The sequence below is a fragment of the Panthera tigris genome, chromosome F2, assembly GCF_018350195.1.
Source record: "Panthera tigris isolate Pti1 chromosome F2, P.tigris_Pti1_mat1.1, whole genome shotgun sequence".
Lineage (NCBI taxonomy): Eukaryota > Metazoa > Chordata > Mammalia > Carnivora > Felidae > Panthera > Panthera tigris.
In genome coordinates, this window is record NC_056676.1 from 12,302,557 (window position 1) to 12,315,368 (window position 12,812).

At 40.4% G+C, this 12,812-nt stretch overlaps 1 protein-coding gene across 1 annotated transcript in view; it reads left to right on the forward strand.

Moving 5' to 3' along the window:
- Positions 1-12,812, forward strand: part of CHD7 (chromodomain helicase DNA binding protein 7) — a 189,737-nt gene that overhangs the window by 128,018 nt on the left and 48,907 nt on the right. The window contains 2 exon segments of the mRNA XM_042972706.1: positions 3,998-4,053; positions 10,505-10,619. Coding sequence (XP_042828640.1) covers positions 3,998-4,053; positions 10,505-10,619 — 171 coding nt within the window.

Below are 12,812 nucleotides of genomic sequence, written 5' to 3' on the forward strand. Positions count from 1 at the left end.
GAGCCCCATGTCGGGCTCCATCCTGAGTGTGGAGCCTGCTTGGGATTCTGTCTCTCTCTCCCTCTGTCTCTGCCCTCTCCTCCACTTGCACACGCACTCTCTCCCTTTTTGTTTAAAAAAAAAAAAAAAAAAAAAAAAAGGACTTTTGGATTGTACAATGGTTAATTCTTTTGTTTTCCACATTTAGCCTGTCTTGTAGCCCTGTCTGCTTGGAGGCATCTGTCCTTGGGGAATAATTCAAATCCTTTTTGTATCGGAAGGTCAAAAATAGTTGTAAAAGTGAATTCTGGCTGTATTCCCTGAAATTCTTTATTTTTCTTTAAGTTAACTCATGATATGTTTTCTTAAGAGCTTATTTTAAATTCCAGGGTATTTGTTTTAATCCTCTTTAGCTGAACCCACCACCACCAAGAACAACAACAAATAGTATGTAAAGCAGGCAAAACTCTTCATCGCATTTATTATGTCCTATTTTCTCCCAAGGTGAACTATGATTTGGTATCTCTGCTAGAGTATACAGTAGGTTGAGTCACAAGTAGGAAGTGATTCGTACCTTGCTTATTGATATCTTTATCAAGGTGCTTTGTCTTTCTGCTGTAAATTATTCAACTTATTATTTTCCCTTTTGGCACTATAGTTTAGCTTTGTTTTCCAGTGTGACTGCTTAATTTAGTAATAGAATGCTTGGGAAAGGTCATTCATTATTTTAGGCTACAGGATTATCATTTACTGGACTGCTATTCTAGAATCCAGGTGGCCCAAGGAGTCAGTTTATTGCCCGGTTGAGGTTTTGGGTTCCTGTGAGTGATGGGAACAAGTATGGCTTAATATGTGGAACTTAAAATTTCATATGAATAATAAGGATTTTCACAGGCTAGCTTTAGAGTCTAATGAAAAGATATACACAGTTCTCTAAAATTTTCTATTGAGGGGCGCCTGGGGGCTCAGTCGGTTAAGCGTCTGACTCTTGATTTCAGCTCAGGTCATGATCTCATGGTTTTGTGAGATAGAGCCCCGTGTCAGGCTCTGCACTGACAAGGAGAAGCCTGCTTGGGATTCTCTCTGTCCCCCCCGCCCCCCCCCCCCCAATAAATAAATAAACTCAAAAAAATAGTCTATTGAACACATTAAATTATTTTAGAGGGCTCTCAAATTTGAGGGCTTTAGAGGGCTCAGAAATAAATATTCTGGTTCTTTGTATGTGTGTGTGCGCGCGTGTATAGAAATAGTGCTTTGAGTCCGTTATTCATTGGTTATTCCCGATATAGAACGGTATCTGAAAGTTGGGGCCTGGGGGTAGTTTGTTGGGGCTGTTTCCACTCCCACCAAAGGCTGGCCAAACTGCCATTTAGTGAATAATTAAAATGGTGTTCCCAAGGGCTTACGCATTCACTTACTTTTGTTAATTGTTTTGCTTTTAGTAAAGCAGAAGAAGTCAGGAGGATTGTATTTATATGAAACAAAGAGTGTAAAACAGCCCTACTCATTGTTCAAGGGGCAAGAAGGTGATCCAATATGTGTGGTCAGGGAATGGAAGAACAGGCTTATAATTTGGGATATCCAAAAGAAAATAGGCCCTGATAAGGGCGCCTGGGTGGCTCAGTCGGTTGAGCGTCTGACTTCAGCTCAGGTCACGATCTCACAGTTCGTGGGTTTGAGCCCTGCATCCGGCTCTGTGCTGACAGCTCAGACAGAGCCTGGAGCCTGCTTTGAGTTCTGTGTCTCCCTCTCTCTCTGCCCTTCCCCTGCCCACATTCTGTTTGTCTGTCTCTCTCTCTCTCTCTCAAAAATAAATAAAAAATTAAAAAACAAGGAAAGAAAGAAAGAAAGAAAGAAAGAAAGAAAGAAAGAAAGAAAGAAAGAAGCCCCAGTAGGATTCTGCACCAGCTCCAAGTGCTACCACACGAAGCCTTGGAACCTAATTGCTTCCTCTCAGCTCTAGACCCTCTCGTTAGGCACCTCCACTGCAGGTTCCTGGAGGAATAGCCAGTCATGACAAGAAGATGGGTATTGATGACCGTCAGAGACACAGACAGTTGATGGCTGTGAGTCAGAGCTTTTTGGCAACAGGATTGAGACGGAATGGAAAGTATCCCTGTTGTTCCAGAGTTAATCCTGTGTGCTTTGGTGCCCACTTAGAAATTATGGGATGGCGAGACTATTTAGAACGAGAGGGAAAAGACCGTATAGGAAGAAAGGTTGGGAAGGAGGAAATCAGAAAATAATAGAGCCTAGAAATGATAAAGCTTGTCTTCTTACCGTCTCAAAGATACATAATTTTGAAGCACTCTTTCTGAATTGAAAGAAATGCAGTTAGCTTCAAGAGAGTAAAAGCAGTCGACGACACATTTGAATCCCATTCCAGGATTGAAGTTCATGATATGCTATGACCAGTGTCAAAAGGTCCAGGCTCATCTTGGCTTGCCATTTACCCTGGTTGTCTTCTGTCTTGTCTTGGCCTTCCTTTCTATTGGAATCTTCAGTTGACTGCTCTAATGTGTGAGCAGAAGGTGCAATATCGGGGCTAGAAGAGAGTAAGGCGGGTCCTAGATGGACTGTCACTCGATTGACTAGAATTTCTCTCTAAATTAATTCCAGGTTTATGTTGCTGGGTATCTAGCAAACACTCCTTTTCATTTTGGATAACTGGAAGTTTATGGACATTGATGGTGTCCTGGAAAATTGCTTCAAAAGCTGCTTTATGGTTATGACCTTTATAGATGATTAGGTTAGAACCAGCTACTCATGGGCTTTGACCGCACTCTCGAATATCCTATCTTCTAATTGCTGATTTCTAGGCTGGTGGAAAAACAGTTTACAATTTAGGTTTAAGCAATACACGTGAGAGTTTCAAAGGAAAGTTTACGTTCACAGTCTTCGGTAGTAGTTTCGACGTTGGGGATTGAGGGAAATTGTAGCCTCTTTGAGCAGATCCTGTGCCAGCCTGTCATCCAGTAGAAAAGTCTTTGCTCCTTTGTTTGTCCTCTCCCGTGTTCCTACTTGCCTTAATTTTCTTCGCAGCATCTCTGAGGCGGCTTAGCCAAGCGTGACCCTTAAGGCAGACTCGGGTGCTCTTGTAAGAGTGTAAAAGCAATCCCTAAACATCTATAAGTGGTGTTTACGTTTTATATCCCTGATTTATCTGATCAAATGTTCCAGGAGAAAATTACATACTGTGACTTAACAGCCCAAAAGCAAAAGGGGAAAAAAAATATTGAGAGAGATACTTAAAATATCACGTGAGGGTATCTTCCTCACACCCTGCGGAGGGTGGGATCAAGGGAGACGGTCTAGGTAGTCCCACCGCTGAACTCTTGGTTTGGCCGATGCATATCACGATTTTAACCTTACCTACGTGGAGTAGTGGGAGTGTTAATTTTATTTGGCTGCTGTGTGTGTGTGAGACATCTTGTCTGAGAGATTTTAATTGTACCGTTGAGTGAAACTAGAACTGGGAATAGCGATGCGCTGAAATTACAGCGTAAGAACAAGGTTTAGTTTTACATGGTTTCTTGTTTGGAGTTATTAACTATATGGAGGAATAAATGTCTTTTAAATATTTTAAAACATTACAAAACCCACAATGTAAAGTTGCCATGAGGCAGCCAAAAATAATACATATGGCATTCAGGAGAGCAGTTGCTAATTGGCTGCTGCCTGAGAAAATGGTGCACTTGGCGTCTACTTAGCACTGTGGGTTTGGCACAGAGCCAGATTTGGGGTCAGGTTGTTGTGAATGAAGCTGCATGTGGTTAGGGAGGAGTTAAAATGATTCATGTCTCAGAAGCTGCAGCACATCGAGTAGCACGCACGGGCCGAAGCGCGTCAGTCTTCATCTCGCCGGCCTCCTGCCGCTCGCGACGTGCTCATCCGTTCGAGAACATCCACAGCTGCCTTCGTCGCCCCTGGTTTGTGTTCACGTGGGAGTAAATCATCGTTTTTGGAATATTCTGGTAGCTGGTTTGGAGCACGTGCCTGAAATTTTCTTTTGTTGCAGAAGGACTCTGGAGAGGAGATAGAAGTTGAGGAATTCTACGTGAAATACAAAAACTTGTAAGTAAACCGTGATGTGTATCTGTATGTGTGTATATGTATATTTTTAATCAGGGGATACGTTTTCAAAGTCCTCAATACGGATTTAAAAAATAACTGGGAATTGGGAAGTTTCGGTGCAGCTTGTTTAGTGCTTTGCAGGCTGTTGCCTCCCAACTTTTGTGTCTTTGATAATTTTAGGAATTTAATTTTTCTGGGAAACGTGTAATTGGTACAAAAGTCGGCCAACTTTCTCGTATAACCAAGAAATCCTTTTTAGAAGGGCTAAAGCCTCACACGATAGTAGAAAAGTGAGCAAAGTGACATTTGCCTGTCCTCTGAGAATGAATCTTACTCTGCGAGGCCACCTTCCCTCCTCTGTCTGTGCGCAAGATGGCCAGGCGCTTGAGATGAGATCTCTACCGTCAGGCAAAGTCTCTAGAAAATCGTGACATCCCTCACATTTTTGAAATGCAGCGAGCTGTGATTTTGTCTGTCTGTTTCTGTTTAGTGAATTTGAATTGCGTAAGTTCAAAAACGCCTAACTGAAGAACAACACCAGTGAGTTGTTGTTCCGCGTTGTAGATGTAGGGCCAGGCACGTTTTCAGGAGGCGGTGGCACTGTCGGCATCAGGAGTCATCCTGCTGAAGAAGCCTGCAGCCCTTTTCTAACCCAAGTAACAATCGCAGAACAAGGACAGACATCTTCACGGATAACGTAAAAATTAAGTGAAAAATCTGTAAGGCAAGGAACTCAAGCATCATCCTGATAAGTTTTAGAGTTTAAAAGAGGCTTTGGGGAGTTGCTGTCAAAGCAGCCTAAGAAAATTTAACCCTCCTTTTAGAAAATGAAAGCATCGGACCTCACGGTTTCTGTCATTCTCTCTTGTTGCAACTGGCAATGTGTTAATAAACTAATGTAGTTCTGAAGTTCTGTGAGCAACGCCTTTCACCAAGTAAAAAGATGAAGAAGTCTCTTGCCATCGTTAGTGTGAGAGGTCAGTGAATTGCAGAGTACAGCGATCAAAAATGCTCGGTCAGTATCAGATGGGTGTTGGCATCATTTTATACTCATAGCACGGTGAACGTACGTACACAGGTGGAAATTATACGTATGACGCGATTCCATCTAGTCGTATAAGGAGTGTCGGGATAGGTAAGGAGGCAGTAACTAAATGAGCCAGAGAGAGTTCCCCGGTAGATTTAGCAAATAAAACGTAGAGCAAAGACATTTAAGTACCAATTCCCACAAAATGGCACCACTGGATAGGCCTCCATCCAAATCAGCATGTGGCAGTGGGGCTTGACGCGCCTGATTCATTCTTGACCAGGAACCACCGCCAGGCCGGGGAGACCTGTCATCCTTCGTTGGTCATGTGAGAGGACGCAAACATAGTTCTAAAAAAGAGCTTTTCTGTCTGATATTATTGAGTTCTAAGGGAAATTAAAATTTCCATACAATTAACCGTTTCTGTTAACCTTTTGGTTGGACATAATTTCAAATTTATAGAAAAAGTGCAAAAATAGAACAAAGAATGCCTGTTTTCCCTTTTGTAATTGACAAGCGTCTTCTGGAAAGGTATTTTGAGACTATTAGCTATGATCATGGTTGCTGAGTGGTGATTTACTAATTCCATCACCCATTCTAAATTTACTAATTGGGTTTCCACCGTAAGGAGGGCTTTGACCTTCTTACTCATTTGTTTCTTTGCAGCTGTGTAGACGTGTGGGGTCTTATTTTATTCAATGGGCCATAATTCTTTACTATCATATCATTATTTACTTTGCTCACATTATCCCAGATTTGGCCCACAGGAGCCCCTCCAGGCTGGAGCCTGTCTCCTTTTGCCTTGTCCCCATCCTTCTTTGAGCACTTCCTTACTTTCTGGCACCAGAGGATATTCCAGACTCGTCTTATAATTTCTCTTTTTAAGTTTCTCCAAGGAGGCTTGGTTGTGTCTCCTGGAGAATGGCATTTAGAAACCAAGATGTGAGTGCTAGGTGTGCTCATTGCCGCTGGGAGTCACCGTTTCTGGGGCCTCTCAGTGAATGGGGCTTTGCGGGCCACCTGCATGATGACATGAACACACGTGTTATGTATGCGCGCACGCGCACACACACACACACACACACACACACACACACACACACATTCCTCTGTGTACCTACCTATCTACTTACCTGAAGACAATAAACACCAGCGCCTTTGGAGTGATAGTTGTGGTTTTATATCAGCAGCACCATGGGGTTCATTCTCTCCTTTTCCCTTCCAATATTCATGACTCCCTTCTTCAGCCACGAGAAACCCGGCTTTTATTATCCCTAATATATTTGCCTATATGTCAGTCCTATAATATATAGGAAATGTTTTCCAAATTACTAGACCACATTTTTGGGAAAAAGAAGCGTACCAACTGTAAAGTTCATTTAGTATTTGTTTAGAATTTGTTGTAGTTAGCCAAAGGGTGTAGAAGCTAAGTAAATACTTGGTTCAGAATTTCCTTGGCTTAGTTCTTTTCTTCCTCCTGCCCCTTTTCAGCATGGTTATGGTATTTATTTGATACTCAGTTGGTCTTTAGTTTCTGTCTGTATTTGTATTCCATTTTAGCTCCTCACCATTCTTGTTGATCTTACTTATTTTCTTTTTTTCAAGTTCATGAAATATTCACATGGTTCAAAAGTCAGAACTTGTTCAAGAGGATACTCAAAGATGCATCCTTCTCCCTTCCCTTGCACCCCATTCCTACTTACCTTCTCATTAATCCCACATTTATCCTTTCTGTAATATTTGGCAGAAACATGTAGAGGGGTGTGTGTGTGTGTGTGTGTGTGTGTGTGTGTAAATATATATACATAAAGTATTTTATACGTATAAAATATATGTAACTTTCCCCTTTCTTCCACACAGAAGTAGCAGCTTCTGTATTTGTTTTCCTATGCACAAAAATAGCACTTTGGTGTTTAATAATACTGTATTTTGGAAGTTACTCAACATCAATCCATGGGTTCTTCCTCATTCTTTGTTACTGCTGTGTAGTACTCCAGTGTATGGCTGTATCATAGCTTATCCAACCAGTTTCCTATGTATGTGGGCATGTAAATGGCTTCTGATATTTTAGAGTTACAGACGGTGCTATGGTATATATTCTCTTGTCTGTATATTTTCAAACTGTTGGAGGCATAATTTGAGGGTGAATTCCTAGGAATGGGATTGCTAGATCCCAAGGCAAACATACGTGTAGTTCTGTTAAGTATTGCTAAATTCCCTTCCCTAAGGGCTGTGTCCCTTTGCATTACCACCCAGAGTGTGCGAGACCACCTTTCTCCCCGCAACCTTTCCAGTGTAGTGTGGTGGGCTCCCTTTTTGTGAGAAATTCTATTTTGCTTTAGTTGTTTTTTTTTTTTTTAATTGTGAATGAGGTAGAGCATCTTTTCATAAGTTTAATGGCCATTTTTACGTCTTCTTTTGTCAGTTGTGTCTTCGTGTCTTTGCCCATTTTTCTGTTATGCTTCCTTCAATTTTGAAGAGTCCTTTTTATCTGTGGGATATTAGTCCTCTGGATTAGATGTTGCAACTATGTTTCCCCAGTTTCAGCTCTCCTTTGACTTTATATTTTTATTGCATTGTAAAGTTAAACATTTTTTACGTAGTTAGATTTCTTAATCTTTCATTGTATTGGATACGATTTATTTATTTATTTATTTATTTATTTATTTATTTATTTATTTATTTATTTTAAGCCACAGCTAGAAAGCTTTTCTCTACCCCCAAATTAAAGAGGAATTTGCCCTGCTTTCCTCCAGTACCTGCATGGTTTCCTTTTCTGTGTTGAGGTGCTTAATCCACTTGGTGTTTATTCTTGTGTATGGTGTAAGTACAACAACACTTGGTTGTTCCAGTTTTATTCTTTTCCAAATATTATTGTTCCAGCACCATTATTAAAAAGTCCATCTCTGCCCTAGTGATTTGAGATGTAACCCTTATCACATACTAAATGTACACATTTATTTAGAACTCTATCTGTGCCCTGTTTTAATCCTTTGGTCTGTCTACTCGTGAGCCTGTAGCACACTGTTTTACTTACAGAGGCTTTATATCTGGTATAGCTAATATAATATCTGGTATCTCTAGTTTCCCCTTAAAACTTTACTTTTTGTGTTTTCCTGGATGTTCTTGCATGTTTATTTTTATATGTAGTTGAGTATTAACTTGCCCAGCACCTTAAAATTCTTGTTTATATTTTTATTTATATTGTGTTCCATTTACAAATTCATGATATATGATGTTGAATCATACTATCTAAAAACTAGGATGTCTAGGGGCACCTGGGTAGCTCAGTAGGTTAAGCATCCGACTTCCACTCAGGTCGCCATCACATGGTTTGTGAGTTCAAGCCCTGCATCATGCTTTCTGCTGTCAGCGCAGAGCCTGCTTTGGATCCTCTGTCTCCCTCTCTCTCTGCCCCTCCCCTGTGCACTTGCACGTGCTCTCTCTCACTCTCTCTCTCACTCTCACTCTCTCTCACTCTCACTCTCTCTCTCTCTCACTCTCTCTCACTCTCACTCACATACATAAATACATACATACATACATAAAAACAAGTATGTTAACTCTATTTCTGTGTTTTTTAAAAAGGTTTTAAATATTTCCATATAATTTTCACATATTTTTTATTAAATGTATTGCTAAGAATTTAATCTTTGTTGCTAGTGTAAAAGAAGTTTTCTCTACTGTTAATATCTTCTAACTGGTTATGGTTTATGTAAATGGAAGCTGTTGACATCGGTATGTTAATTTTATATCCTGCTACCTTGCTAACTTATTTCATTTTAGTATTTGAATTAATTTTCTAATTGACTCTCTAGGGTTTTCCTGTTATGCAGTCATATCATCTGCAAATAGAGATAGTTTTACTTCTTACTTTCCATTTATTGGCTACTGCCTTGAATACAGTATTGAATAGGAGTGGAGGTAGTGGGCATCCCCTTTCTGATCTTCGTGGAAAAGCCTGTGGTTTTTCTCCATTTAGTAAGGCAGAGTCCCTGTCCAAACACTTCAGCCCAGGTTACAAGAGGGAGGGGAAGACTGGAACGCCTGCACCCACCTCACGGCCACACTGGTGGTGCTTTAAAGGCACGTGCACCTCAGCCTATGCACGTGCCTTTTTCTATCCAACAGTTCGACGAGACTAGATTATTTGTATAGCATTTTTTTCTGATTGTAACAGTATTGCATATTATTTATTGGAAATTGGGAATGTACTTGAAAGTAGAAAATAAAATACTTGCGGTCTTGCCACCCAGAAATGATCATTATTAACATTTTGAGGCATTTTCATCTAGCCTGTTTTCTCTGTGTGCATGTGTGTACAGGGTTTATATCAATTCATAGTGTATCAAGGCATATGTAAAGTCCTCATCTCCCTCAGTCAATTGCAGGGCTAAATCAGTCCTACCTTTGAAAATGCATATTAGACTTTACATAAATATAAACGATACGATACTTAATGTCACAAGCCTTTTCCATATCCTTAATCATTTTTGACAGATTTTATAATGGCTGTAATTTCTAAGAGTAGTAGCACCTTGATTTTGAAATAGGTATATATTCACGCACCTCATTTCTTTTCCATGTCATCACCAGAAAGAGAAATAAGAGGCAGTCGGGGCTATCTGGGGCAGGGAGAGAACGGTGGTACAAAAGAATATTGAAATAACAAACAAATGAATGTCAAAGGTACCATAAAATATTAACTTTATACCTGTGAGTCTTAAGAGGGAGGGTGAGAGTGTTCCCGTTGAGATTAGAGAAAGCACCTGTGCTGCAAGCAGGCCATGGTGAGCCTGGAGAGAAGGGGATCGCTCAGTGCGAGGAACCAGGGAGATAGTAGAGAGTGAAAACTTCACGGGAGCCAAAGGGACATCACAGCAGAGCTCCTGGAAGAACGCAGAGGGCGGCTGGGAGGGCGTGAACTGATCTGGGGCTGGCTGACGGCCTGTGTGTTCAGAACGCAGGTGATGGTTCTTTTCTCTCCAGTTGCTCTAGAAGGACTAAGTTTGGTTTACCTTTGCTGTTTTAAATTCGAATTCTCTTAACTTGACGAAAACCTTTTATTTCTCAATTAATGATAAAAGGCTCAAAATGTAAATTCATAATTAAGGCCACCCTGTAGTGCTAATTGTTTTGTATTGAAGTGTCCTCCATTCACTTATGAAAACAGCTTGTTACCAGGTCCTTTTTTTTTTTTTTTCATGGGAGATAAATAAGAGAGCTGGAGGCTCAGGACTGCAGACAAATTTTAGGCACCGTTACTGATTTTTTTTTCTTATTCTCAAACATGAGTAATTATATTGAATGTTGATCAGTAGCCTCTTTAAGTAAACAGTTTATTTCGTTAATTATTTAGTTGATTTTTGGAATAACAAAAGATTATTTTCTACATGTTTCAAGTATATCATTTTATTCTTTTAGCTCTTATCTTCATTGTCAATGGGCATCTGTAGAAGATCTGGAGAAAGATAAGAGAATTCAGCAAAAGATCAAACGATTTAAGGCAAAGCAGGGCCAGAACAAATTCCTTTCAGAGGTATGAAATACCCAGTTAATTTTCTTAAGTAGCAACCTTATTAAAGTGTTCTGAATTTTGAATTTTAGTTTAGTAAATTACTAAGAAAAACTAGTTTGCCTCATTTGTGCTGTTACTTGCATATTGGTAGCTGGTTATTGCTAAAAAAAATTTGTAAACAGGAAATTTCTCATTCTTCCTGTTGCTTAGTCTAGAAGATACTGGTCCTTGTGATATTATGTGGAAATATGATGGTATCATTAAAATCTTGTAATGAAAATACAGTTAGCAGACAGTGAAAAAAGTAAGTGGATAAAAGTTCTGTTAAGGTTTAGTGAGTTAAAGACTCTACAGTAAGTATAAAGTACATTTTTTAGAATGTAAGTTACTTCTGTAAGGGAAAGTATGTGGCAGATTTCTTTTGTTCGAGTCAATGCCTGATTACAGAGTTTACAAGTGATGTGCTATGGTATAGAAGTTGGTGTAATGTCTTCTGCCTGTCTCCCCTTACCCTAGGTTATCGATGATGAAAAGGTAACCATACCTAGCGCAGGGAAGGAAATCTGCATTTTTTCTTTTTTTTTAAAGGTAGTGCCAAGTCCCCTCCAAAAAGCTCAGTTACATTAAAAGAAATGCTTTTGCAGACTGCTTACTGGCGTCTCTGGACTTTTGCTCACCAATTTGGTTTCCCTGAAGAGTAACCTTCACACTGAAAGATTAAACTTGCTGATTTATTAATTTTCCTCTCCTTAAAGAACTTAACAGCATGTAAACTGCAAAGAAGTGTGACATTTGATGCAAAATAATACCTGTTTAACAACCTTCACAACCTTCAGAACCCACCCCCCCACCCCACCCCCCCGCCTTTTGGACCATTGGGGGTAGGGACGGAAGAATATTCAGTACTTTTGGGTCATAAAATCCTCATAATCTCAGGTCACAAGTCTGTGTTCTCCTGGAATCTGATTTCCACGCTCCCGACAGGCAGCCCGTAAAGTTTGTGTTGGATGGGCCTTTGGGTGGTGGTGGTTTTATTGGGCCCGTGTCTGCATCACCACCTTTACTGATCTGACTATGCAGCTTCCTCGAAGCACAGTAATTAACACTGAGGGGAATGGAGTTACTCAGATGTGACTCACTCTTCACCTCTTGGAGAATACTTAAGTGATTTTTTTGGGGGGGGGGGGGCGGGGAAGGGCAGTTTCTAAGAAAATACCACAAAATTCTATTTTTTGTGCCCTTCTTCATGCAACTGAAGTCAAATGTTGGTGACATTAGACAAGTTGAAATCATTAGCTTCCTTTTAGAAAGAGACACCATATGTTCTGCTGACCTTTTCTATGGATCAGTGTAGGGAGAAGGAAAACATGTGATGGTAGCTTCCCCCCATCCTTCAGTCCTGGTTCTGTTTATTAAATGTATTTGAAATACATTTGCTGGTGTCAGAGGCACTTTCGGGGATCTGTGCCTGGCTCTAGCTGTGTAGCCTTATCTATTTGGATCTGTCTGTGTGAATAACCTGTACCACAGTCGAAATATATTATCTTGCTTGGTAACTCAGCAACTAGAAATCTTAAGTTTTGTCCTGAGTGGAAATAGCACTAATTCCAGCCTGAAAAGGTGGTCTGAGGGCCAGCACAAAAGGATAGCAATTCCCTTTCTCTCTTTCTCTTTTACATGCACATGTACACTCACGTGCACACACGGGCGCCCTTTGCCGTAGACAGTCCCGGTTTCAGGTGTTCCACGGCTCTGCTGCTTTGGCATTTTTAATTACGACTGCTTTTGCATTCTTTGTTTCACCTTAGGCTTCCTCATAAGCCGCCGCCACTAAAATCTTTATTCAAACTGGAAACTGCGTCCCACGCATGATGGCGCGGATGAGTTGCTGGCAAGGTGGAAGTGTTTAGGAGTAAGGTTAAGGATTTTAACTCATCAGTGAACGCTTCTGTTTAAGGACAAGATGTCTTAAAAGGAGCTTTTAGCATCAGAACCTAGTTTATGGGGAGTTTTAGTGTTGATGCTGTATGTGAATAAGGCGTACGTATTGCATACCTGAATCTAGAAGCTTCGAACAGAGCCAGCGCATTCATACGTTAACATTTTAAATACACTGAACGTTTCAGTGGATTTTTTGCCTTACTAATCAACTCTGTGTAAGGGCCCGAGGCATCTGAAACACACTTTTGTATTTCTGATTTTTTTTTTTTTTTT